Source organism: Eptatretus burgeri, chromosome 2 (assembly GCF_056783735.1).
Source record: "Eptatretus burgeri isolate ZD-2024b chromosome 2, Ebu_testis_v1, whole genome shotgun sequence".
NCBI lineage: Eukaryota > Metazoa > Chordata > Myxini > Myxiniformes > Myxinidae > Eptatretus > Eptatretus burgeri.
In genome coordinates this window covers 154,118,477-154,146,469 of record NC_140962.1, presented here as the reverse complement: position 1 = coordinate 154,146,469, position 27,993 = coordinate 154,118,477, and the positions used below count along the sequence as shown (strand labels likewise).

Genomic DNA, 27,993 nt, shown 5'->3' with positions numbered 1-27,993 from the left:
GAGCTTGTGGCATTCTTGGTCCGGTCCCGACCTGGCTGGAGGTCCAGGGTTTAACGGAGGTGTCGCTCCGAGCCGTGGTTACGGGTCTGGGGATCGAGATCCTCATAGCTCTCTGTACCTGCGCCAAACGCGCTCCAATGAGGATTCGACTCGGTTCTTTGTCTGCACGAAAGTTCACCTGCACCATGTACGCCAAGCTCTGTCGGTTTTGTGTTCCACAAAATTCCCTTTTGTGGAACAACCATGTTTAATCCCCTAGTGTGAGCATACAGATGATTATTTTCAGCTAAAGTGATGTTTATCAGATAGAACAAGGTTCAAGCTTTCAGAAAATATATACTTTGTATGATATGAAAGCAATACATGAAAAACTAGAAACAGATAAATTCAAAAAAGTGGCTTTTTCCATTTTGCAAAATAGTCAGTTATCACAAAATGGGTGTCAAAACAACACTTCAAAGCACCAAGAAGCCTTAGATTTCCATGCAAGTATCAACTGTATACCTACTGCCTATGGTTTGAGATACCTATGGTGACGCTGCAGTGGAAAATGTACATCATAGACAATATGAGCCAAAATCGTGAAAATTGGCAAACGCCGTTACAAATTGTTCAGTACTTTTCTGAGTGGCCGATAACACAACAAAAATGTGATATCGACAACTGTTGATTTTATATGAGAGCTGAAGATGTCTATTTTACAGAAAAGCATCAGGTCTTCAAGACAAAATGGCTCGAATTGGCACAAAGTCCGATGAAATTATGGACCTCTGATTGCCTGAAACGTCACATTTTTGGAACATCAAGTTTGAAGTATTATATCAGAAAATGTAAGTGTTATATTTGAAAAAAAAAATAAATGAAACTATGAGAACAAACTCTGCTGTAACAAATGAGACTTAATTTTTCGATATACCATAACCAGTGATGAAACAGCTGGGAGTGAAAATATTGATGTTAAATGTCTGAAACGTCACGCTTTTGTAGCACATGCACAAATTTATGTTTCTCTTTCAAGTAACAGTACTAACAATGGTATTAAATTATTTTATATAATATTCTGGAATCGCATTGCCAATAATTTGTACAAATTGTAGGGAGTATATGAGTTTTTCATGCTTAAATTGTTGAAAATTCGCTTTATTCGGCAGCGAATGCAGCAGAAACTGATAAAATCTAAAACACTGTGACCACGTCGTCCCTTGCGTTGGCAACAAATAAATTGCTAAGCAATATATGAGAAGATATTCACTGTTATGTTTGGGTGTGAAATGCATGAAAAAAATGCATCGCCGCTACTTTAGATTGCAATTATCTGGTACCTAAGCGAATGAAACATCGGAAAACTATACAGTTTTAGAAAGCTCAGTATGTCTACTTTCTGGAAAAAATGAGTTTCATCATGATCAAAGTACTTCTATTTTGACCCCCTGTGCACCATAGTTTGGAAACTGGCCCACATGGAGTCGTGCAGTGCTTGGCGAGTACCGGAAAGGACTGCAATGCCGAGACGTGGAAAGGACGTCGAGGAGATGGGAAGACCTACTGGAGTCCTGCATATCGAGGTTAAAGATGACTCTGTCGGTCCTGAAGAGGAGGCGACGGAGTGGGAGGATGGTACGTCATAGAAGAACTATGGGCGAGTTCATTTCCAGAATTTATGACGTACATTTAATCATAACCGGACACCACAAACTGGCGGAGGTAGTGCTGCATAAATATCGGACAACTTGAAATCAGAAAGCATCTCAAAATAATGGATTAAATCTACAAAATATTGATTGAGGTATGCTGACGTCACAGAGGAAGAGCACTATTTACACCATCGAGTGTACCAAAGAATATTGAGTCTAAATTCGTCAAAATGTCCAAGGATTACCAAAAAAAAATGAACAACTAAACAGAAGCACAACCACCTAGTGATTTTGGATGAAAACCCTTCCATTAAATGAAATCTCGATTTTGTTTACTTTCTCAGTTATAACAATTCTGTGGTTCTTTTATGCACTAAAAGTGATGCCTCTGCGTAGCACATGCTTAATTCTTCCCTGAATTTTTTTATTTTTACTTTTTTTCCAAAATTTACTGCCTTGATCTTTGTGATGCTTCTGATTGTAAACTGGACGTTTGGACAACCTCTCTTTTTAATCGGAGGAATGTTCGTCCTTAGCATTTGCAGATCATGAATTAAGCTTCACTACCGCACAGAACTTTCGTGTTTTTCTCCGCAACCGCTTGTCAGATTGAGACAAAATTTTCACCATTGGTGCGACTATTCGTGTAGAATGTTTTAATGATAATTATGACTTCATCGGTCACGTGGTGTGGCAGACATATTGGAAAAACTTTGGACCTCTATCTCAAACCGCACCAAGGAAAAAAATTGAAACTTGGCACAAACTAAAACTTGGCACAAATTGAAACTTGGCACACATACTCCGCATGGAGAATGTGTGTTTTTTTTAATGATGTCATCGGTGCTTTCGCTATGACGTCATAATTGCATATGTAGAATGCTACATCCGATCAGTATGAAAAGTTTTGAGGGTCATCTATGGATGAAATGGTCCACAAAATTTTTTTGATGACGTCAACCGTCACGTGATTTGGCAGCCATATTGTTTTTTTTTTTTAAACCTTCAGAAATCTTCTTCTCTGAAATGGCTGAACCAGTCATCACTGCCAGCATTTATAAAGTGGCAGTTCTAATTATGTATCTTATTAAGTAACAGCAGTACACAAACACCACACAAAACACACCACACAAAACTACACAACACACCACACAAAACAAGTCCTGGCGAGGGTCTGCAATCTCTGATTGCTCTTTTTCTTGTTTTTCTTCTTTTTGTGTGAATGATCTTCACAGGGATGCTCCTGAGGAAGTTCCCCTGCACTGTTTGCTCTCACAGGTGCACCACTGAGTCTGCCTTGCAGGTGCACATGGAGAGTCACCTACCGTTTTGCAGGTTTGTACAAATGCACAGATTGTCTTTTCGCACATAGGATAAAATTGCTTTTGTGATGCACATTGAAATCCACATGGAGGACAAACCGTACACCTGCAGCGTGTGTGGTAAGGGATTCAATCAGTCATCACACTGTCAGAGACACATGAGGATTCATACAGGAGAACGTCCATACACATGTGCAGTGTGTGGAAGGGAATTTAGTTGGTCATCGAGCTGTCAGATACACATGCGAGTTCATACCGGAGAGCCACCGTACATGTGCACAGTGTGTGCAAAGACATTTCCTAATACGGCAAATCTTCGAAAGTATGTCCAGATTCACACGGGGGAGAAACCATACACCTACAGCGTTTGTGGTAAGGGGTTCAGTCAGTCATCTAGCTGTCAGAGGCACACGCGACTTCACACGGGGGAGCGCTCATACACTTGTACCATCTGCACAAAGACGTTCTCCGATTCCTCGACTCTTCGACAGCACACTCGGATCCACACAGGAGAGAAACCATATACCTGCAGTGTGTGTGGTAAGGAATTCAGTACGTCATCAAACTGTCAGAAGCACATACGAAGTCACTTGGGCGAGCACCCATACACGTGCACGATATGCGGTAAGGGGTTTAGTTCATCCTTAAATTGTCAAGATCACGTGAGTTCACATGGATGAGTGCCGATACTGAAGCGTTGTGCTGGCTTCAATCATGTTTTGGGGTGGAAGTATGCCGATGGTTCCTTGGGATCTTTAACCTGCACCATTGAATGCTAACAGACAGAGCAACTGGCTTAACATACCCACAGTACATTGTACTCATTGAAGCAACACCCTGCCTGTGACGTGCTGGGATGAGAATGTTTGCGTGGTACATGAAACAGTTCTAGGAGCAGTCAGGAACAATGTGAATTTTTAAAAGGCTCTTCTGGCTAAACAGTTGCATAGTTGCATTCTGGCTAAACAGCCTATCAGTGTACCACAGGCAGGTTTATGTGTGGCAGGCATTTCCTGTTGGTCAGGATGCATGCAGCAATCGCTGGTGGTGTGGTACCCATGACAGTTATGGGGTCTGATCTCGATCACACACACACACACACACACACACACACACACACACACACACACACACACACACACACACACACACACACACACACACACACACACGACTATAGGCTGGAGATTTTACTGAGAGGCATCAACTGAAACTGCCTGGCCATCCTCCAAGTGAAAACAACAACAAAAGCAGATCGGTAAACAAGCCCAAACATAATGATAAGTTCAAGCAAGAAAGATTGACAAAAGTAGTAAATTTTGTATGTGAGGCAGAGAATTACTCTTCCATGTGATATATAAGTGTCACGTGATATACAAGTGTCTGCAAGTTGAACTTGCCTCAGGTAAGCCTTCATAATTGTTTTCCTGATAACGAAATGCAAAAAGATCAGATAACCAGCATTCCCTGAAGAAATGGTTTATTTTATGACACACCCTACGTTTATGAAGTTACAAGACCACTGCTTGGATTTTGATTCCGCAAATCGAGAGAGAGAGAGAGAGAGAAAGAGAGAGAGAGAGAGAGAGAGAGAGAGAGAGAGAGAGAGAGAGAGAGAGAGAGAGAGAGAGAGAGAGAGAGACAGACAGACAGACAGACAGACAGACAGACAGACAGACAGACAGACAGACAGACAGACAGACAGACTTGCTGGGACATGTAGATTACAGGAGAATGAACTATGTATATTGCAGTAGATTTGCATTTGGACACACACACACACACACACACACACACACACACACACACACACACACACACACACACACACACACACACACATACACACACACACACACACACACACACACACACACACTGATTACCTTCTCCCGTCCTTCCTGAAGCGGCGAGGCTGACAGACAATTGTCCTTGTCTTGTATGGATTTAGTAGTTCTGATGATATTCTGCTTGGTGGAGCTGTAAATTATTTCTTGTGATTTTTTTATTGTTGTTCTTATCCTTCCACTTTATTTCTCAAGCTTTTCCATGCTTGCTTTTGTCTTGTTATATGTCTTTGTTTGTTTCTTTGTTGTTGGCAATGTACAGAAAATACTGCCTTTGTATCGTTTTAATTTTCTTGTGCGATCCTTTATACTACACCATGGCGGTCTTTTTTCATATAAAGTTCAGGCTCATGGAGGAGTGAAACGAAAAGAGAGCGAGTGGTGTTTGACTGTCACATAAGGAACAGGCGAGGAGTCGACAGAGATATTTAAAGACTAACGAATAAGGCTCAACCTTTTGTTTCTCTTTGTGAGCAATATAATATGCATAAGTGTGAAGTTTTAGCATATTACTTAGACGACCCGTGAACCCGTTGGGTTCCTGTTGTGACAGCGGTTGATGAAAAAAAATCATTTCAAGAAAAAAAAAAGATAGCTCCAGCGAACTATACTGCTGAGGTTGTTTGCATTGATCAAATTCTCCCGAAGAGTACTTGACTGAATCGGGAATTGGTTTTTAAATAATTTTTTCGTTGCCCGATTTGAACGAAACTTGATACTGCACACCGCAGGAAAATGGTGAGTAAGGTGGGCCTAAAATTTTTGCATTGTCGTGTACCGTTTTGGCTGTATTTCGGGAACATACATACATACAAGATGAGAGTTTTAGGAATATATAGATTGATTTGACTCCGAAATGCAGTGCATTTTATGGAAAAGGCAAACTGCAGCGGAATTAATTTTGCAATATTGAAATTAACTATTTTATTGCCGACAGAAACCCAGCTGGCTCACTAATGAACTTCATGGGGGGAGGTGAAGCGGTAATATTCTGCCCTTGCCTGATGTCACCTGCAGGTGATAGCACCTGCACAAGTTATGAAGGCTTTTCTAGTAGCGTTTATGATTTTATTTCAAAGCTTGGCTAACGCAAGGAAATTGTGGTTCCATTGCGATTATAATATGTGGTTGCATATAACAGGTAAGGTCAGACGGGGCACGAAAATGCTTGGTATAAATATCGACTCGGCTAATAACTGAGCTGAGCAGATAGATAAGCAGATAACTGAGCAATAAAGAATACAATGAGTGCACCTTATCTATCATGTGGGACTATCTTGACTTTGGAGGGATAGGTGGAGAAGGTGTTTATGGGTAACTAGCAGAAGCCTGTGGTACAAAATGTACCATGATATATATATATATATATATATATATATATATATATATATATATATATATATATATATATATATATATATATATATATATATATATATATATATATATTGTTGCGAATTCGCGCCCGCCGGCGTGCGAACGGCCACGTGACTCGAATCGCGACACGTCGCCCACCGGACAGACAATTCTGTCGTGACCCTCTCGGACTAACACCGGGACCTAGTCACGGGTGGGCCTTTCGGCCTCACCACGATCGTGCCAATCTGCCACCCGCGTGGGATAGGGTTGTTCGCCAAACTCGACCTACCTAAGTACCCACGCGGAGGGTAGACCGGGCGATCGCACCTCGCCGCAGGTCGACCCCGGACACGGGCCGCTAAAGCGATCCGTTCCGTACTATCGGGATAACCGAGCGGTGTTATCGTCGGCCTCGACGGTTCCGATTAATTATCAGGCGTATTAAGCCCACTACCAACCCTTTACGTGAAGCAAGATGGAGATTCAATTAAAGAAAAGACGAAGCGAAACCGGAAAACAGTTCAACATGATGCACATTTATTCCGCGGCACACGGAAAGCACACATATACAATTAAAACAATTATGCACATAAAGCAATTGCAACAAAAGAAACACAACAATGCAGATCTACAACCGACTACGCGTACACACGGCAACACTTACACAATTTTACTTCTCCAGACTGGCGCCACACACACACACGTTTACACAGAAACAAAAGAAAAGGGCCACCCTCAAAGACAAGGGGGCAGACGGGGCCTGTGGGCCTATATTTGCGCGGGACCTGAAAGAACGGTCAGGTCCGCGAGACCGGGTGGATCCTACCCGTGTCTTTGTGATGAGCCGCAAACGTGGCAGCGCGGCGGTGCCCCGACTTCGTGCTCCTTCGCAGGTTTCGTTGGCACTGCTTGGAGTGGGGTGGGAACGGGGCCCCCTTTTCGCACTATCTCAGCGCGGGGGAAAAAGGGGGGGGCGATTGTTGATGCTCTGGGGAAAGAGTATAGCTGGCTTGCTTGGGTCCCGTGACGAGCGATTCCACCGCGACCTCGTCGCCGACCGCCGTCTTCCTTGCCTCGGACCCGAGCTCCTCGGTCTCTTCCCCCAATCCTCCTCAGCCGACTGCCGAAAACCACCGGGACGCCCTCGCCTCCCGACTCCACTCCGCGCTCCAAACTGCCTCTGCCCAAAACTCTCTCCGCTCTTCTGCCACTCTCCGCTCTTCCAAGACCGACTCTGCCCAAACCGACTCTGCCGAGACCGACTCGACCCAAACCGACTCTGCCAAAAGTGACTCTACTCTCCGATTCGCCTAGCGCTCGGCGCTTTATCGGCCGGCAGGAGAACCCATATGCAAATTTCTGGATCAGAACGAGCTCGGGGGTAGAGCCACGCTCGCCCATTGGATGGAGGAAAAGGGGCGTGAATCTCCCCTGATCCGAGAATTTGCATATCTCGATTCCACACAGACGTGCCTGGAGGCGGGGCCAAAGCGCCCCGCGCTTGCTGATTGGACGGATCAGAAGTGGGCGTGTAGCATTCCTGATCCGAATTCTCCTCGGAAAGGCCGCATTTTGCACTCGCGGCTCGGCGCGCGTCCGGTACGAGCCCAGGACAGCCCGACGCCCGGTGCTCACAGGTGGTGCGGGAATGGCCGCAGAAGGAGAGAGGTGAAGGTGGTGGAGGGTTTATGGTGGTGGTTTATGGCCATGGTGCCGTTTGGAATGGCGGTGATGCGATGTTTGCGGGAGCGAGTTGTGAAGGTAAAGAACGTGGCTGTTGGCGTTGTTGTTGTTGTTGTTGTGAAGCGGCGTTGTGGTTGGTGGTTGTTGTGTGATGGCGGTTGAGACGTGGTTGGTTCAAAATAAAGACAGAACAGAAAAACGGCTATCTCAAAGGGTCGCAGCCCGAATGAATCACATTTATTCCCTCTAAACAACGGGTTTGGGCTAACTACACATGTACTTACAGAGATATCTCACCTACGGGACCTGAATGGTGGTTTGCAAATTTCCTCAACCGCAACTATATATATATATATATATATATATATATATATATATATATATATATATATATATATATATATATACATATATATATATATATATATATATATATATATATATATATATATATATATATATATATATATATATATATATATATATATATACGTATATATATAAGAATAAGAGAAAACAAAGGAAGCCTTTTATTCTTGCGCTGGATGACAGAGCTCAAAATGGGAGGTTTTCTAGCTCTTAATAGCAAAGGAAAAAAAATTTTCATGAGTCATTGAGGCAGCAGTCTGTTGCTTATATACCGCCTGGGTTCAAGGTTTGTTTGTTTGTGTGTCTGTATGCATGTCTGGCTGAAAAACATTGGATTAATTTTCAACAACTTCTGCTTAATAATTTTTCTCTCCCGTTTTTTCAAGGTGGGACAGACCCTGAATAGGCTAATGGCTAATGAAATTTCAGGCAATAGGCGAATGAAATTCAACATTAAAAAGACGAAGGAAAACGGCGTCTGCTGGAGCGATTGAAGTTGGGTGTTGCCAGGTCAGGTCAGGTATGGGAGCATGTGCCAGAACAGCGCGTCGCTGCGTCCACTTTCCGCCGGTACTCCAGGGGCCTCCGTCTGGCCATCCCCCAGGCAGATGCCAGGCCCATCCCCATCTCCTTGAGATGATGGTCAACCTGCTGCAACCATGAGGCACGTGGTCGGCCCACTGGCCTCCTCCACTCATGAGACTCCCTCGCTGAGAGAATCTGGTGAGCAGGATCAGCGTCAGGAAAACGAGCCACATGTCCATACAGCCGCAGCTGACGCTCACGGACTATGCAGGTAACAAATCTCATCCGAGTCTCTCTCAGCAACCGCTCGTTGGACACAAAATCCGACCAGCGATAGCCAAGGATTCTCCGAAGAGACCTGGTACCAAAGGAATTAAGTCTCCGTCTCAGATCCTTGGTCAAAGTCCAAGTCTCGCACCCATAGAGCAAGACTGGAAGTACCAAGGACCTGAAGACTCGGACTTTCGTCCTCCCGCACAGGTACCGGCAGCGCCACACCCCATGATCCAGTGAATCCATGACTCCCCAGGCCCGACCCAGACGTCTATTGACCTCCGGCTCACAACCTGCGGAGACATGAATATCACTGCCAAGGTAAGTGAATCTATCCACGACCTCAACATCCTCACCACAAACAGACACAGACAGGACAGCAGCATCCAAGATGTCACCGAAAGCCTGGATCTTTGTTTTGACCCAAGAAATCCGTAATCCCAACGGCTCCGACTCCTCATTCAGCACCTCGAGGGCCCCCAAGAGGATGTCTAAAGTCTCCGCAAAGATGACTGCATCATCTGCAAAATCAAGGTCCGAGATCTTGACATTGCCAAACGATGCACCGCAACTTGATCTCTCCGACATCCTCCCAAAAATCCAGTCCATACAAGTGCTGAAAAGTGTGGGGGCAAGTACACATCCCTGACGAACTCCAGTAACAACTGGAAATAAGTCAGAGGCGGTACCACCACACTTCACAGCACTCTCAGTACCAGAGTAGAGTTCAGACATCAGATCGATCAGTTTCGGTGGCACCCCACGAAGACCAAGAATCCTCCAGAGGACATCCCGATTCACTGAATCGAACGCTTTACAGAGATCAACATAGGCTGCAAGCAGCCCCTGCCGAAACTCTCGTCTGCGTTCAGTGAGGACATGAAGAGCAAGGATACGGTCAATCGTTGACCTCTTTGGCGTAAAGCCTGACTGCTCTGGACGCTGGTGCTCAAGCAGATGGTGGCGAACCCTATCAAGAATTATCCGAGCAAAGACCTTGCCCGGCACTGAGAGCAGCGTCACCCCTCGGTAGTTGTTGCAGTCTTGGCGATCACCCTTCCCTTTCCAGAGAGGGACAACAAGGCCCCTCTTCCAGTCAGTTGGGATGATGCCTGTGTTCCAGGCAGAGCACAAAACTGCATGCAACGACGCGAGTGCAGCATTTCCACCAGCCTTGAGAAGTTCAGCATGGATGCCACAGATCCCTGGAGCTTTGCCCCGTTTCAACTGGTTCACCGCAGCTCGTGTTTCCACAAGCGATGGTGGACCACAGTTGATTCGAGGGTCAGCAACAGGGATTGTAACACACTTGACGTCCAACTCGACAGCTGGGGGATCAGCCTGGTACAACCACTCAAAGTAACCGGCCCAGCGGGCCTTCACTTCAGACTCCTCTGTCAAGAGCCTACCACTCTCTGCTCGAACTGCAGTGCTCCGAGGGATGGGCTTGGATGAACGTAATGCGCGAATTCCCCTGTAAGCGGGACGAGAATCACCTGTCCACAGGTGATGCTCTACCCCCTCACAGATTCCTCGCACATAGGCCTCCTTGTCCACCCTCAGTGCACGTACAGTTTTACGCCTCAGCTCCCTGAACAGCTCAGCTCTGCCATTCAGCCTGGCCCTGCGACTCTGGTCAATGGTATCCAGTGTCCCTTGAGAGACAAAATTCTTCTTTGCCCTGCGGTGAACTCCAAGGCATCCACCGGCAACATCAAGGACGGTGGTCTTGAAGGCGCTCCACAACTCTTCAGGACCCCCAAAGCACCCAGACCCCCAAGTGTCCACTCAGCCTGTTCGCAAACTCCTCAGCTACTCTCTCATCCCTGAGCTTGGCAACATCCAGCCTAGGCTGGGATGGTACCATTCTCCAGGATTTAAGGTGCAGCTTTAGAGTTGCTACAACAAGCCTGTGGTCAGTATTGAGGAACTGAGCACTCCGGTAGACCCTGCAGTTCTGGATCATCCTCCAACGACCGTCAATGAGGACATGGTCAATCTCCTTTGCCACACCGCCAGCGTTGGAATACCAAGTCCAGCGATGAGCTTGCGGGCGCTGAAACCATGAACCAGCCACCCTAAGTCCATGACTTCTTGCAAAGTCAAGGAACTTAGTGCTATTCTGGTTCATAGTTCCTGACCCATGGGGACCAACACACACCTCATAACCATCCCTATCAGTTCCAGTCGATGCATTGAAATCCCCCAAGACTAGAAGTGTATCTCGTCTGGGGCACTGATCAACCACAGACTCGAGTGTGGCGTAGAATGCATCCTTCACGGTAAGATCACTCGCCTCAGTCGGAGCATAAATAGAGACCAGGGAAATGACACCTAAGGAGTGACGAATCCTTAATCTCATAATACGCTCGTTGACCGGTGTTACCTCAATTATCATTGGGGTCAGCTTATTGGACACAGCTACAGCAACTCCTTGGGTATGGTAACCATCAGAGCGACCAGACCAATAGTAGGTGTAACCACCCACCATTTCCTCGCCGCAATCCGGTCTCCGAACCTCAGAGAGAGCTGCAATCCCGATGTCCAAACACTTGAGCTCAGATGATAACAGAGACAGGTGATCATCCTCTCTTAGGGATAGGACATTCCAGGCACCCACCCGAAGGGACCGCCTCAGGTTAACCCAAGGAGACCGCCGTCTGGTGGACGACACCTCAGCACCACTCCGACACACTCTCCCGCAATCTGACCCAGGGATGTTACCCCGTGGTTTCCCTCCTATCAAAGATTGGGGGTCCCGAAGGCTTTGCCCCAATCCCATCATCCGGTGAGCTGCCCTGCGAAGGGAAGCTGCACAGGAGGTACTCCCACGGAGTGGGTTTTCAGATTTTTTTGCGTTTTTGCGTTTTTGCGTTTTGCGGAATGAAGCGTTTTACGGTGGCTGGAGTGCAAATCCTGCCACCAACCTCCTAATAAGAAGTAACCCAACTGCAGGAGGACGTCCGCAGACACAGTTGGGCACTAGATATGGATGGCCGTTGGCTCACAAGGAGCTCCTCCGCCCTTTGACAGGTTTTGTTTTTAATCCTGCTGGGTGTCCATATCCAAACACCCTCCTCACCAGAAAACCTGGTGGGGGAGACGGTTTAGTCGCCGACAACCCGACCATGGAACAGGTTAGTACAGGTTTACATGGTACCTGTAGCAGGTCACAGATCGAACCTGACCTGACCTGTTGCCAGGAACAACGATTTATCTATATTTTTCTGAAATTGAAATGAAAGTAATTGAGAAGGCACTTTCTTCCACATTAAGTGTACGTGTGTGTCATTATATGTATAGTTTGTACATTTTCTGTCAATACAATGTAAGTCTGATTTTGAACTTAAAAAATGCAAATTAAAAAAGCAAAAATTTTGATTATTTTTTTCCTTAAAATTGAGATAGCATAAAAACTTGACCTGATTGAGCGAAATTAGATACATTTCTGAATTCAGCATGCAAAAAACATGTAAGGACCGTTGAGAAAACCTAGACCTCTGAAAACAATATTTCAAATGCAGTCCAGTGTTATTGTTTGAAATGATTGCTTGCCAAAACCATACCCTTTTTGGTTTCATATTTAAGGCAACCATGTACACCATGTGCACACTGGTTCAAGTTGTGCACTGACAGGCATTGACCTTTGCTGGATTTCAAAGATGTTTTCCTCACCAATCAAAGACCAATTCAAAGATGTAAATGTTTCATTCAGAGATTAAAGAAAAAAAAAAACCAAACACGACACGAAAATGCAATATAACCACGGAATTGGTGAAATATAAATACCGATCACACTCCACAGCAATAGTAACACAAAGACTTGACAAAGTAAAACAATAAATAGTAATTTAACAAACGAGTAGCCGGTTATTCTTTTCCAGCTGTCTCTGGTGCGTTCCGTCCTCGAAAGCAGCTTAAGCTCTGCATCGTACTCTCCACCACAAACCAAGCAACGTTCTGGTCTTTTTATACTGCTCACAGGATAAGCTTTGAGGTTACAACTGTCCTGTCTGCATTCTGTGCTTTTTTTTGTGAGTCCAGTCTCATGCAAGCCTCTCTCCCGTTGGTGCGCGTTCAATGGCATGTGTCTGCGATGCAGCTTGTGGACAACCCAACTGTCCCTGAGGGAGCCTGTAACACAGCCCTCACCTCGCCACTCACACACGAAAGATGCAGAGAACGTCCCTAGCCCCTGTCTGCACGCGCAAATCTTCCATTCTACAGTGTGCACTGTATCATGCATGCGAGATGTGTTGTACTTTACTGCAGATGGGAAAATAATTGTCCTTTGTTTCGTTCTGGAGAAGCATTGTCCCGCATGACGAATGTGGAGGTGCAAGGGAATGTGGGAAAATAATTTGGTGCCGGTCCGGAGGAATAATTGTTTATGGTGAGCGACGGGTGGTTTGTGGTATATGATAAAAGAATGATTGGATTCGATTGGTGAGGAAAACGGACACACAGGACAAGAATAAACCTCTGGGGTTGAAAGTAAGACCGACGGGATGAAAGAGGAGTTGTTGAATTGAGGCTTGGTGAAGCAGATTAACTATGGATTGAGGAAGGCAGATGGGGGATTGAGAGGAAGATTGAAAGTACCAGAGGGGAGGGGGGGGTGTAGGAAGACATCACACCAGAGATACACAAACTAACCTCAATGCATGTCCATCCCCCAAACGCTTAGATAAGGGGCAAAGGTCTACCTACCACGTAAACTCATGAAATAATTCATTCTCAGATATCCTATGTGTACATGAATGCTCTCCCCAGGATACATTTCCAAAACCGTAACATTACCCCCTACCCGAACTAGAATCGTCCTGAGTCTGCCAACTCTTATGCACAGATTAGGTGTAGTTCCCTCTAACTCGGTTTTCCTCGCCTATCCCCTGAGTGCGACAATACATTTGTCCTGCCTTTGAAAATAATGAAAATTAATGCAATGGGTTCCTTCAGATTACTTTACGTTGGGTTGGGTCGTGGTATCCAAGGCAACCTCCACTCTTGGCTCGCCGACTTCCTCTCCTGTCGCAGTCAACGTGCGGCCCTGAATGGAATTCTGTCATCCCCTCTTCCTGTCCAGGCTGGAGTTCCTCAAGGCAGCGTTCTGGGCCCTGTTCTTTTTCTTGTTTTCATCAATGATCTCTCCGACTCTCTGGAAAATCCTCTTTATCTCTTTGCTGATGACTCCACCCTCTGCCATACCATGTCATTCCTCAAATCGGCAAGCAGCAGCCTCTTCACTCTGCAGATCTGGGTAAAATCACAAACTGGTCCAACACGTGGAACGTGTCTTTCAATCCTGACAAATCTCACACTCTCACTATGTGTCTCCGAAAGAACCGTCTGGAACCCCCCCTTCCCCCCATCTACTTTCTCGACAATCCTCTTGAAGAAGTCCTTTCATTCAAACTTTTGGGCCTCACTATATGCTATGATCTTTCCTGGGAAAGCCACATCTCCAAGCTAGCCTGCAAAGCCAGTTGTCGATTGGGCATCCTCCATCATGCAAAGACCTTCCTTGGAACACCTGAGTTTCTGGTCACGTACAAAGCTTTCATATACAGCATGATGGAGTATTGCTCACCCCTCTGGGCTGGTGCTCCTGCCTCTCACATTTCTCAGCTTCATGCTGTGGAAACCAAACCATTTAACATCATCGGTGTCTCCTGTGATGAGGCTGAGTCTTTGGGTCTCTCACTCTTGCATAGTAGGCAGGTCAGTGGTCTTTCTGTCTTCCACCATGTCCTCTCCGGCCTAACCCTCCCCCCCCCCCCCGCTCTGTCTGCTATCTGTCCCGCCCGTATTTCCGCAGGGTGTTGAAGGTCCACCATCAACCCCCGCCTGGTTAAACTACCAAAATCAAGAATTCCTGCTCACCTTCATTTTTTCATTCCTCTTTTTCCCCACCTTTGGAACAAACTCTCACACATTCTTCAATCCCACTCTTCCCTCCAAAACAGTTGTTCACCACTACTTCTTATCATCCCCCTACCAAATCCTCGATCTTTTCTACCCCCGTTAATCCACCCCAAACCCACCTCCTTCATATTCACTGCTTTCCTTCCTGAAAGTCCCTGTAGTGTCCATCTTGTTTCCCCCGTGTACACTGCCCCATCCCTCTCACTTCCACAGATCTCATGCGTCTATTCCCCAGTGTTTTGTGCTTTCCTCTCCCATTCCTCTTGTCTCTTGCTCCCCTTGTTACATGTTCTGTGTGTTAGCTCTTATATGAGCCTTGACATTGCATATAATTTTTTTTAAGTGAGCCATGAGTGGATTTGCCTTGGATACAATAAGAAGAAAGAGTTTGGTGAGCAGGGCTGGATGCCAGACCATATCGAAAGCTCACGATATGTCTAGGGAGATGGCGCTGCTCTCATTTTGGCATTTAGGACCTCCGTCTATTGTTGGGAAAGCAGAAGTAGCATGTCCAGGGTAGACTGACCTGGTCCAAATCCAAATTGATCTTCAGAAATCAAGCCATTGGAGAAGAGGAAGGATTTGATGTCGGAAGCGATGATGGATTCCATAACCTTGCTGATGATTGGGAGCAGGCTGATTGGTCCGTAGTTGCAGGGATCAGTTTTTGCACCTTTTTCATGTAGAGTGATAATGTTTGCTGATTTCGAAGCACATGGCAGATGACCTTGATAAAATGGGAGGGTGAATAGAACAGAGAGAGGGTGAGCAAGAGCAGCAGAGCAGGTTTTTACAGCAGGAGGGCTGATGCCATCTGGACCGGTTGCAGAATCTGAGTCGAGGTTTGACAGCAAGCTCCCCACCTTGCCAGGAGAAATGGACACAGTCCAGGAACAGCTGGGTATGACTGGGTAAGGTGGGTATAGAAAGCGATGGGTTTGGGACACAAGCTTTACAAGCAAACACAGAGTTTAGGCATTCAGCGTTTTCATGTGCAGTGTCAGCTGTGCAGCCATTTGAGGTAAGTGAGTGGATGGAGGAGGAACATACACCAGAAACGGACTTCACTAGATGCCACCAGGATTTGAAGGAGGGAGACAGGTTTGAGAGTTCAGACTTTAGATGAGAAAAATGTTGTTGACTGGCTCTCCTCAGGGGAGACGCACACTTGTTTCGAGCTTTGTGGAAGGAAATGAGATTGCCTTCAGTTGGATTTGCCTTCCATGAGGCGAAGGCAAGCTGTTTCAGGCCAATTGCTTCTTCACAAGCTTCAGTGTACCATGGGTGGAAGGAAGGGTAGGGTAACTGGAGACGAGATGGGATAAATCTGTGTGTGTGTGTGTGTGTGTGTGTGTGTGTGTGTGTGTGTGTGTGTGTGTGTGTGTGTGTGTGTGTGTGTGTGTGTGTGTGTGTGTGTGTGTGTGTGTGTGTGTGTGTGTGTGTGTGTGTGTGTGTGAGAGAGAGAGAGAGAGAGAGAGAGAGAGAGAGAGAGAGAGAGAGAGAGAGAGAGAGAGAGAGAGAGAGAGAGAGAGAGAGAGAGAGAGAGAGAGAGAGAGAGAGAGAGAGAGAGAGAGAGAGAGAGAGAGAGAGAGAATGAGAGAATGAGAGAATGAGAGAATGAGAGAATGAGAGAATGAGAGAATGAGAGAATGAGAGAATGAGAATGAGAATGAGAATGAGAATGAGAATGAGAATGAGAATGAGAATATATGAAAATATGAATGAATGAAAGAATTTCCAGGATGAGTTGATCTTGGAGAAAGTAGAAATTGGAGACCAGTCTAGAAATTTGATCGCTGCTTGAAGACACGACCAGTTGGCCTGAGTTAAGTGCCAGACTTTGTCAGCGCTGAGGTGGTTCCTTAATAACAGCCAGAGAGATGACCACTTTAACAAGCATAAGGTCAGATGACCCGATTAGAGCAGAGGAAGAACAGCAGATATTTTCTGGAAAATTGGTCAAAACCAAATCCAGAAGAGATGGAGTTCCGTTGGCTGAGATCCGGGTCAGGAACTTGACAGGTTGAGTCAGTCCCAATGAGTCACAGAAGTCCTTTTCTGAAGTACCATGTCAGGTGAGAGAGGTACCCACACACAGCGAACTGGAATGACGGCAATTGAAGTCACTGCATATAAGGAAGAGAGAGTTTGGATGAGTGGATAGAAGTTGATCCATGTTTTCAGTGAGCGAGATGTAAATGGAGTCATCAATGTTTGGTGGACGGTACAACACACAAATAAACAAGAGGTGGGAGCAGAGGGGAAGCTGTAGCCAGAGGTATTCCTGGGGGTGTGGAGGAGTGAGGACAGTGCATGAAGTGTGAGGAATCGAGTTTTTGATGAAGAGAGCAACTCCGCTGCCAGGACGTGGCTCAGGTCTATCATACCGGAGGAGGGAGTAACCAGGGAGCGAAACTCAGGAGTCAGAGATGTCTTTAAGGAGGAAAGTTTCTGTTAAGCAGATTATGTCTGGTTTGTCAGTGGCAACCTGTATGGAGAGATGTCAGGTTTGAGCGAAGGTTCCGGATGTTTGAGGTCCATACTGTTCAGGAAGAGGGAGGGAAGGAGGCTTTGGGTGCAGGGATGGGTATTGTGAGGGAGGAGGGGTGCAGGTAGTGAGAGTTGTTGACAGTTGATGACAGATTGTGGAAGAGCTGGGGGAGAGGGTCGGATGGGTAGTCAGACAAAGGTCAAGGTGGTGAAGGGATGAGTAGCAATGGGTGGTAGTAAGAGAGCAGACAAAGGGAAGTGGGAGATTGGAGGAGGTGGAGGAATGAGTTGGAAGAGAGACGTTGGGGGGGCAAGAGGCAGTTTTATAGATGTGAAGGGGGCAGCTTTAGGAAGGGGAGTGAGGGTGGAGATTTGAAGGTGAGGGGGAGATTTGGTGAAGAACAGTGAGAGGGGAGAATTAGGGGAGAAATAAGGGAGAAGAGTGAAGGGGAAGAATTGAGGGAGAAGGTTGAGGGGGTAAGAGAGAGAAGTTTGCTTTGAAGAGGGAGCGGTGAGAGGGTAGCTTTGAGGGAGAGGGGAGATGACGAGAGCAGGCACGGCCATGGGAGAGGAGGGGTGGGGAGAGGGGAAGGTTGAGACTGGATCGATGTATTGCGGATATGGGGCAGAACTGTTTGTAAGGCAGAGGACAGTGAAGAGATGCTAGGATGGGGGGGGGGGTAAGGAGAGGGTCTAACAGGGAAGGAGTTAGGAGGAGGTCGATTTGAGGAGGTGTGATGAATTTGCACTGAAGTTGGAAAAAAAAAAAAAGAACGATTAATAATGGAAGATGAACAAGTATTGCAAAATTCGATTTTTAAAATTTGTAGTTCATAGACTCATTTAAATATATTGGAAGATGGATGGAGTGTAGAGGAATTGACAGAGTGGAGAAAGGAAACGTTGAAACAGATGGAATTTTTAGACACGGGATGAAAGAAAGGTCGAATTGAACACAAGATTTGGAAGAACAAGAAGAAGTTGAAGCATTGAAAAAGACTTTTTAAAATTTTTTGAAGATTAGGGAAGAGGGGGATGAGTTAAGGGAAAGTTTGAAGAAAAGGTCATGAAGGTGTGTGGTGAAAAGCCTTCATGATCAGTGGGATTTGCAGGGAAAAGGGAGGAGAAGGAAGAAGAAGTCAGTACAGGAAGTCACGTGGTTACATGGGGCATAAGGTGAGAAGGGAAAAAGGTTTTTTTGTTGTATTTTTTATTTATTTTAACATATGAAAGAGGGTATAGTTGGGAGGGTTAGAAAGAGGGTGGAGGGAAAAGTGAATAAAATAATAACTGATGGTATTAAAGAGAAAATACAAATAAACACAATCGTGCACATAGACGGGAAGATGGGTAGGCCTCAGTGAAACCCGATATGACAATACCAACGAAAAATCAACAAATAGCACAAGTTTTGAAACCAAACCAAACTAGAACACAGTAAACATTGAGGCAACGAAATAAACAGTCAGAATGCAACAACAACAACGACCGTAAACTTATCTTTGAGAAAGTTGGCAGAGACCCTTAGAGAGAACCAGCCGTCACCTCAAAAACTAGAACCGGAAGTGCTAACACGTGTGGTCCTTGGCTGTCAGCACCGACAGTCTGTCAGCACTTGTGGTATCTGTGCCTCCTTTACCCGAGCCCCCCAACTTTAAATCATCCCTATGTCTCCTAACTAGAATGTCTGTCTCTTGTGTTCCCCTCGGTGTCAAATTCCTAATAAAATCCCTCTAACCCCTGAAGGATCCCTTTGGAAGAAAAGGTGGAACTGTGCGAACCTCAGCACAAGTTCAAGATATACGTCTGCATGTCTCGTGGCTTCTCCAGGCAGGCGAATCCAGCGGCCAGTGGTTACCTGAGTGGTGGATGGTGCGAAGGGGAAAAAAACAACACTTCGAACAACTCTATCCATTATCACATCAACAATTAAACTTCCCCAGCACATACCAATGTGTCTCTTTAAACTATGTGGTTCAAACTAAATTCACCCATCGGTCTTAGCATTGGTGCTCACACTGGTTCGGGCCTCACCCTCTGCTTTTTCATCTGTGCACCCGCTCACAATTTCCCGGCACGGCAGTGTGGCTATATTAGTAGGTCTGCACACCTGCGGACTCACACAATGGCAACCACAGGATGCTGTGATGCCACCTCCGAGCTTACCTGCTCCAATCCAAATTATGGGGGAAGCTCTCCCGGCTTCCTCGCCCTCACTGGCAATTGGCGCTATGGTTCCCTAATCTCTTAACGAGCCCCGGGTTTCCTTGGGCAGGAATCACTCCCAATTATTCCTTCGCACCATACATGCTGCACTTACAACCACTCTCCAACCGCTGTCCCACATTCACTCCATAATGCTCATTCACATTTCCATTCAATCACTTGCATCATCAACCTCACTAGTTTCCCTCTTACTAGCTCGTGCTCATCCCATCATCCATCACACCACTACACACGCTCCTTTTAACGCTACATCACCAAGCTAGCTTCGTATTTATTTACTAACAGTGTTACATTTGCTAGTCTCCAATCCTCCGGTACCTGTCCTGACTCCAGAGAGCTCTTAAAGATTTCTGTTAACATCTCTCATGAGGTCACAATCGATGGCATGTGACATCATGGACAGTATCCTATAGCGTTGGGTCATATTCCAATGTGTGGTCTGCGTGGTTGCTCGTTCCGATGAAAAAGATCTTTACGTGCTAGGATGTATGAACCATAGAGGAATGGTTAAAAACAAATAAAGTAACGGTCACGACCAACACATATCCGCACACCAAGCTCGGCTCATGTCTGACTTTTCAACCACTTGTCTTCCTCCAGCGATTGCTCCGCAGACATGTAACATGCACCTGTGTTGTGATTGCTGATTGGGGCCGGTTGTGTTTTTTGGGGGCTTGCGGTTGGTTGATACTGGCTCCGCACTCTGGGTTTGTTCTCTGATTGGAGTGCTTATTAGTGACGTCGGCTCCTCTAGTTGGTTGAGCAAGCCAGGTGATATCGTGCAATTTGGAGTCGCCCAGTGATGAATGTTATTTCATGTCATATAATTTGGTGTCAGGAATGAAGTCGAGAGTGGAATACAGATGGTGGAGGCATTTCCTTGGAGCGTGACGCACCTTTAGATGTTCGACTGTGGAAGTGGCTGCGCTGCTCCATTATCTGTAGGTGATCATTGGTTCACGTGTGCTGTTTTTGTAGGTCAACCTAGGCCGGTATTGTTCCGTGGATGTTATCTCTCGATTGGTGCCGACTGCTTTTGACTGGTGGTGAGCTCCCTCTGCTGGTCTGCACTTGTAAGTACCTTTTTTGTGACTTTCAACAGGGTCTGGCCATTGATCCTGATTTGGGATGTGTGAGCAAGTGTCATGAGATTTGTTTGATTTATTTAATCCATCTTGATGACTTATTAATTCAGTAATTTTTGTTAATTGGTGAGCACCACTGTCTTTCTGGTGTACCGATTCACCAATGCTCGGGTTGCTGGTCATATAGCTTAGGGAGTACGTGCACAGTGAATCGTGTGCATAGCACCGACAACGTATCTAGTGAGTGGTTCGTGACCACTTGCTGGCTCACCTGTGCCATCTAGTGGTGCTCTGGCGTTGCTTGGGTGGCCGTGGGTCCTACTTGTCGTGAAGTCGACCCAGCTACAAACTGCCATCCTGGTGTTTCACAGGCAGGGTGATTCATCAGTGTGTGTGCCGTACCTCGGATGGACGTTAAACTGGGCGTCTTGTCTGCCAGTATTACTTGGTGGACGTTGAAGATCCCACGGTGTCCTTCGTGAACAGTAGGTTAGCATTGGCAGCACCCTGAACGAATTTCAAATTCCTGCCCGAACCTACATCAGCGGCACAGCTGACCCTCAATCAATGATACTATCCACAGCCTTGTGCAGCATATGAAAGAATAAGACTGCAATTGTTATCAATTTTAAGTATCAAGACCATGATCAAGACCACTTGCTGATTCTACAGCCTTTAAGTTGAGCTGATTAAGCTATGGATGGACCTGTTTTGATGTGGGGGACAAAAAGGTTAGGATTTTGTTTGAAAAGGCCACAAGATGTCTGCTGCCGGGAAAGTGCCCCATGAGAGCCCATAAAGCTTGCAATTGCCATGTAAATTCACATATATATGTCTATGTATATATAGTATGCAGCCTTTGGCTGCTGGTTGCACCATTGTTGGGAGTGTGGGTGTGCTGCTGATTAGCTGGTAGTCATTTTGCTGGCATCACAAGAATGACAGGCTAAGTCAACCCATCTGGTGTTATTTAACAGAACGACAGGCTGACTTGAACTCGGAACCCTAAAATCTTAAGCCAGCAAACCATAACCGTTAAGACAACACTAGGTGTATATCATAAGATGAAGGGCCGGCGAGAGTGCAATTTGTGTATGTATTCTCTTTTGGATCTCACGGTGCACTTTCCTGACAGACAATGGGTTTGATGACAACAGCTCTTCACAGCATCAGTCCCGTCCCGGCCTGGCTGGAGATCCAGGATCTAACGGGGGAGTCTCTCCGAGCCGCAGTTACGGGCCTGGGGATCGAGATCCTCGGGGCTCTCTGTGCCCGAGCCGAGCCTGCAACGGTGAGAGTTCGACTCTGTTCTTTGGCTGCACGACCGTTCACCTCCACCATGTACGCCGAGCTCTGCAGGTACATGGAGTCATACTGTGCGGGGCGAGGATCGAAACGGATCGTCTCGCCTGGACATGGAGAGGATGCCGAGAAGATGGGAAGTCCTGCCCGAGGACCTGGTGGAGTCCTGCAGATCAAAATCAAAGAAGAGGACTCGGTTGGTGCTGAAATTTACGGAAGAAACTCGGAGGGTGGTGAGCACTACGAACTGCAGGGAGTTGAAAATAATCTATTAATTATATCTGTATGTTGCAGACTTATTTCATGTCATGGTAGAACTACTAACAGTAGTTTTGCAAAATGATGTTGCTCTATATTTAAAAAAAAAAATTGGGTCATCCATTCTCTTACATGGTTTACTTGAGGTTTTGATGCAATGAATGTCAATTCATTGGGCATCCACTGTATTTGACTTTGTTCACTTATGTCTTTATCTGTCTGGTTATTTTTTTGATGGCCCATGTGCTTTACAGAGCATTGGTGCTGCCGTAGCAGTTTCTTGTCGAGGGTTACCCTGAGTGGTTTGTTTGTTACTCCGCACGTGTGAAGCAAAATGCAGGGTTAAGCAATTTCTTCACTTTGTCTTTCTGTCTACAGTCGTCAATTTATGATCAAGAATCTCATTGATTTCAATTGATTTTTTTTTTTTTTTTTTTTTTTTTTTTTTGTATACCTTGGTCGAGGCTCGTATGAGAGCTAACACACAACTCACAGCAAGGAGGCATGAGACAAGAGGGGCGGGAGTGGAAGGGACAAAACATTGGGGAACAGACACAGGTGAACTGTGGAAGGGAGAGGGATGGGGATGGGACGGGGAACATGGCGAGTGGAAGATGGACATTAAAGGGACTTTCAGGGAGGAAAGCAGGAGAATTGAAGGAAGTGGGCTTGGGTGGATTATCGGGGGTAGAAAAGATCGAGGATTTGGATGGGGGAAGATAAGAGGTGGTGGTGAACAGCTGTTTTGAAAGCCTGGAGGGAAGAATGGGAAAGAATAGAGTGAGGAAGTTTATTCCAAAGGCGGGAAAAAAGAGGATTTGTCAATGGTTTTCAGGGAAAAAAAAAAATTGTGTTTGGGTTTCCCTTTAAGCAATTGCATCACTCTTCCTTTCTGTCTCCAATTGTCAGTTTATAATCGAGGAACAACTTGATTTCAATTGAATTTTCTATTGTGAACACAAAAACATGAATCGGACCATGAACCTGCAGTTTTGCAAAACTTTATCTCTGAATTTGGCAAGTTGTACAGAATCTTGTCCCGAATGCGCATGTACACAAATGAGTGAGAATATTTTGGTTTTTTGTAGTCTGTCTTCTTGTCTGGAAGTGGAAACCAAATTGAAAATAATTTCAAACAGGAAACTTGCTGTGTTTAGGGACGTCATAAAGGACACAAACAGCAGGCGCGAATAACTAATGTGACATGTTCAGTAAGGTGGTGTAAGAGATGCTGCAGCAACGACGGCATTTTACTTCGTCTCGACCAATCAAACTTGTCGCTCACAGACCCTTCTCAAGCCTGTGCGGAGTAAGATGTTCTATGAACTTGAGTTACCTCTGCCACTGAACGTGGCCGAAGGTTATGTCTTCACCCCTGTTTGTCTGTTTGTCTATCTGTTCGTCTGTGAGCAGGACGTCTCAAAAACCTTATGGACGGATGCGGATGAAACTGGTAGACAAGGATGAATTGATTCGATGTTGGGTAACGTTCGGATGCGGATCAGGCCTGTCGGTGGGATACAAAACGTAAACCGTTCAGCCTCGTAATGGTATGCGCTCTACTGAGTAGTTAGAGCTACTGAGTCTACTGAGTAGTTGTAGTTAGAGTTTTATTTTTCTTATTTATCATCATTTTTGTTTTTGGAGTCGCTTTGTCGTTAACCAGTCGGTTTGATCACTTTTCCTTTTGTGTTTTTATTTTTATTTTTTCTTTGTCTTCTTTGTCATTGCAAGTTGTGCTGGAAGGATGGCCTGTGGAGGAATGCCCAACTTGCCACTAAGCTATCTAGCCTGGGATCAAATCCCATCCCAGTGTTTCATAGCCAGGGTGATTCATCGATGTGTGTCCCCATCCCTCAGCTGGATGTTAAACTGGGCATCCAGTCTGACGACATATTAGTCGGTGGACATTAAAGATCCCACGGAATCCTTCGTTAAGAGCAGGTGAGCTATCGGGTTGCCACTCCAACTGAAATAGCAAATTTGAGTTGGAGTGGAAACTCGACCAAAATTGTACCTTCGTAACTGCTTCGGCAGCACCAACGCTCTGGGTAGGCCATGGTACATGATGATGATGATGATGATGATAATGATGATGATGATGATGATAATTGCAAGTATGTTTTGAATACTGACGTCAGTTTTTTTTTTTCTCTCCCTTCCCTTTTGGGTATGATCTTCACAGGAACACAAGCGCAGCTCTTGAAGAAGTTCTCCTGCACCTCGTGCTCTCAAATCTTCAGCTTGATGGCCGATTTGGAGATGCACATGAAGAGGCACCAACCAGTTTCCAGCGACAAGAGGCACAAATGCTGTCATTGTCCTTATAGCACCGATCGCAAGGCAAACTTAGAAAGACACATCAAGATGTGCCTGAGAAAGAAACGACAATCCTGTGATGTGCGTGGTAAACAATTCGGGATGTCATTGAACTGTCAAAAACACTTGCGAGTCCACACCGGAGAGCACCCACACGCGTGTATGACGACCCTTTCCAGTTCATCAATCCTTGAAAAGCACGCTCAGGTTCACATGAGAGAGAAGCCGTGTAGCTGTGAGGTGTGCGCTCAACAGTTTGGTCGATTAGAAACCCACCAGAAACACAAGCAAATTTGCAGGGGCAAGCAACCCTATACATGCAGTGTGTGTACAAAGTGCTTCTCTCTTTCATCGACTCTTAAAAAACACATTCGGATTCACACGGGAGAGAAGCCGTACACTTGCAACGAGTGCGGTAAGGCATTCTGTCAGTCGTCAAATTATCACGAACACGTAAGAATTCACAAGGAAGAGCGTCCATACACGTGCAGTGTGTGCGGCAAGGGATTCATTCTGCCGTGCAGATGCAAGGAGCACATGCGCGTTCACGCAGGAGAACGCCCGCACATTTGTACGGTGTGTGGGAAGGGATTTAGTCACCGATCATCATGTAAGCATCACATGGCAATCCATAGTGATGAGCGCCCGTTCAAATGCAGCGTCTGCGGTAAACTATTCAATCGGCGCTTCAACTGTCGGATACACATGCGTATTCACACCGGAGAGCGCCCACACACCTGTGCAGTGTGTGGTAAGGGATTTACTAACCTATCATCTTTGAAGCAACACGTGGCGACCCACAGTGAGGAGCGCCCGTACAAATGCAAAGTCTGCGGTCAGCAATTCAATCGGCGCTCCAATTGTCAGATACACATGCGTATTCACAAGGGAGAGCACCCACACACTTGTACAGAGTGTGGTAAAGGGTTTGTCAATCTATCACTGTGGAAGCGACACATGAGAGTACACAGCCTTGAGCGCCCATATGCGTGCAAGGTGTGTACAAAGGCATTCCATCGTGCAGCAACACTTAAAAATCACATTCTGAGTCACACAGGAGAGAAGCCCTATATTTGCAGTGAATGCGGTAAAGGATTCGGTTCCTCGTTTAACCGTCAGAGACATATTGAGAATCATTGTACAAAGGTCTGAAAACTTGTTTCTTTTCCCCGATGTCGCCATGCCACAGGCATGAAATTCTGTTCGGAGCTGGGTGTGAGGAGAGGGGAGGGGAGTGGTGCAGCATCTTGTCGTGAACACTTTGTTTAACCTGATTTTAAGATTGCTTTATATACATTTAACAGTAGTTGATTAGCCCTGGTCAGTTCTGCTTGAACAGATGCACAACGTGGAGGAGAACCGATCGATCTCACGGGAGTGACCCAGAGATCCCTCGCATCTGTTGTGCACCATTTTTTAATTTCGAAATCTAAAGATTTCGTAAGTATATTGATGCCTTCCGTTTCTGTTTGTTTGTTTGTTTGTAGGCACGATAACTCGAGAACGGAAGAAGCTACCAATGTAAAATTACACCACGTGATTCAGGAGGGTGATGGCTAGTGCTGATTAGATTTTGGTCAAAATCGGTCAAAGGTCAAGGTCACGGTGAGGTCAAATATTCGATTTTTGATGGTTTGGTACAGATAACTCGAGAACGGAAGAAGCGACCAATGTCAAATTACACCACGTGATTCAGGAGGGTGATCGCTTGTGCTGATTAGATTTTGGTCAAAATCGGTCAAAATTCAAGGTCACAGTGAGGTCAAACATCCAAAAAATGATAACTCGAGAACGGAAGAAGCTACCAATGTCAAATTACACCACGTGATTCAGGAGGGTGATGGCTAGTGCTGGTTAGATTTTGGTCAAAATCGGTTATAGGTCAAGGTCACAGTGAGGTCAAACATCCAAAACATTTGATTTTGATGGTTTGGTACAGAATCATCGCAGAAACTTCTGGTTTGCGTCGCCACCTTCTCAAGAGATAGAATTTATGAGACAAGGTCAGAGGTCAAGTTGACGATTTCGTAAGTTCCAGTCCATGACTTCTTGTTACTTACGAAATCAAAAGATTTCGTAAGTAGCTATATTGATGACTTCCATTTCTGTTTGTTTGTTTGTTTGTTTGTTTGTAGGCACGATAACTCGAGAACGGAAGAAGCTACCAATGTCAAATTACACCACGTGATTCAGGAGGGTGATGGCGAGTGCTGATTAGATTTTGGTCAAAATCGGTCAAAGGTCAAGGTCACAGTGAGGTCAAATATTCGATTTTTGATGGTTTGGTACGGATAACTCGAGAACGGAAGAAGCTACCAATGTCAAATTATACCACGTGATTCAGGAGGGTGATGGCTAATGCTGATTAGATTTTGGTCAAAATCGGTCAACGGTCAAGGTCACAGTGAGGTCAAACATTCGATTTTTGATGGTTAAGTATAGAAACTTCTGGTTTGCGGCGCTACCTTCTCCAGAGACAGCTTTTATTAGACAAGGTCAGAGGTCAAGTTGATGATTTCGTAAGTACCAGTCTATGACTGCTTGTTTATTTGTTACTTAAGAAATCTAAAGATTTCAGAAGTATATTGATGACTTCCGTTTATGTTTGTATGTTTGTTTGTTTGTTTGTTTGTTTGTAGGCACGATAACTCGAGAACGGAAGAAGCTACCAATGTCAAATGACACCACGTGATTCATAAGGGTGATGGCAAGTGCTGATTTGATTTTGGTCGAAATCGGTCAAAGGTCAAGGTCACAGTGAGGTCAAATATCCAATTTTTGATGGTTTGGTACAGATAACTCGAGAACAGAGGAAGCTAACAATGTCAAATTACACCACGTGATTCAGGAGGGTGGTGGCTTGCACTGATTAGATTTTGGTCAAAATCGGTCAAAGGTCAAGGTCACAGTGAGGTCAAATATTCGATTTTTGATGGTTTGGTACGGATAACTCGAGAACGGAAGAAGCTACCAATGTCAAATTACACCACGTGATTCAGGAGGGTGGTGGCTTGCACTGATTAGATTTTGGTCAAAATCGGTCAAAGGTCAAGGTCACGGTGAGGTCAAACATCCAAAACATTCGACTTTTGATGGTTTGGGACAGAATCATAGTTGAAACTTCTGGTTTGCGTCGCTACCTTCTCGAGAGACAGCTTTTATTAGACAAGGTCAGAGGTCAAGTTGATGATTTCATAAGTACCAGTCTATGACTGCTTGTTTGTTTGTTACTCATGAAATCTAAAGATTTCGAAAGAATATTGATGACTTCCGTTTCTGTTTGTTTGTTTGTTTGTTTGTTTGTTTGTTTGTAGGCACGATAGCTCGAGAATGGAAGAAGCTACCAATGTCAAATTACACCACGTGATTCAGAAGG

The 27,993-nt window shown here is 45.5% G+C and overlaps 2 protein-coding genes across 2 annotated transcripts in view; both read left to right on the top strand.

Annotated features, from left to right (window-relative positions):
- Positions 1-3,006, top strand: part of LOC147033618 (uncharacterized) — a 51,413-nt gene extending 48,407 nt beyond the window's left edge. Inside the window, exons 10-12 of the mRNA XM_085851774.1 lie at positions 705-830; positions 1,444-1,617; positions 2,870-3,006. Of these exons, the coding sequence (XP_085707900.1) occupies positions 705-830; positions 1,444-1,617; positions 2,870-3,006 (437 nt within the window). The remainder of the gene's footprint in view (positions 1-704; positions 831-1,443; positions 1,618-2,869) is intronic.
- LOC147033617 (uncharacterized) lies at positions 232-27,788 on the top strand. Its single transcript, XM_085857379.1, has 5 exons — positions 232-1,617; positions 2,870-2,969; positions 20,632-20,726; positions 21,874-22,273; positions 24,484-27,788. The coding sequence occupies exons 4-5, from the start codon at positions 21,877-21,879 to the stop codon at positions 25,767-25,769; spliced, it is 1,683 nt and encodes a 560-aa protein (XP_085713505.1). The 5' UTR covers positions 232-1,617; positions 2,870-2,969; positions 20,632-20,726; positions 21,874-21,876; the 3' UTR covers positions 25,770-27,788.
- The last annotated feature ends 205 nt before the right edge of the window (positions 27,789-27,993 follow it).

Coding starts and splice junctions, on each gene's coding strand:
- LOC147033617 (XM_085857379.1), top strand. CDS start 21,877: ATGGGTTTGATGACAACAGCTCTTCACAGCATCAGTCCCGTCCCGGCC. Junction 22,274..24,483: donor CGGAAGAAACTCGGAGGGTG/GTGAGCACTACG, acceptor TGATCTTCACAG/GAACACAAGCGCAGCTCTTG.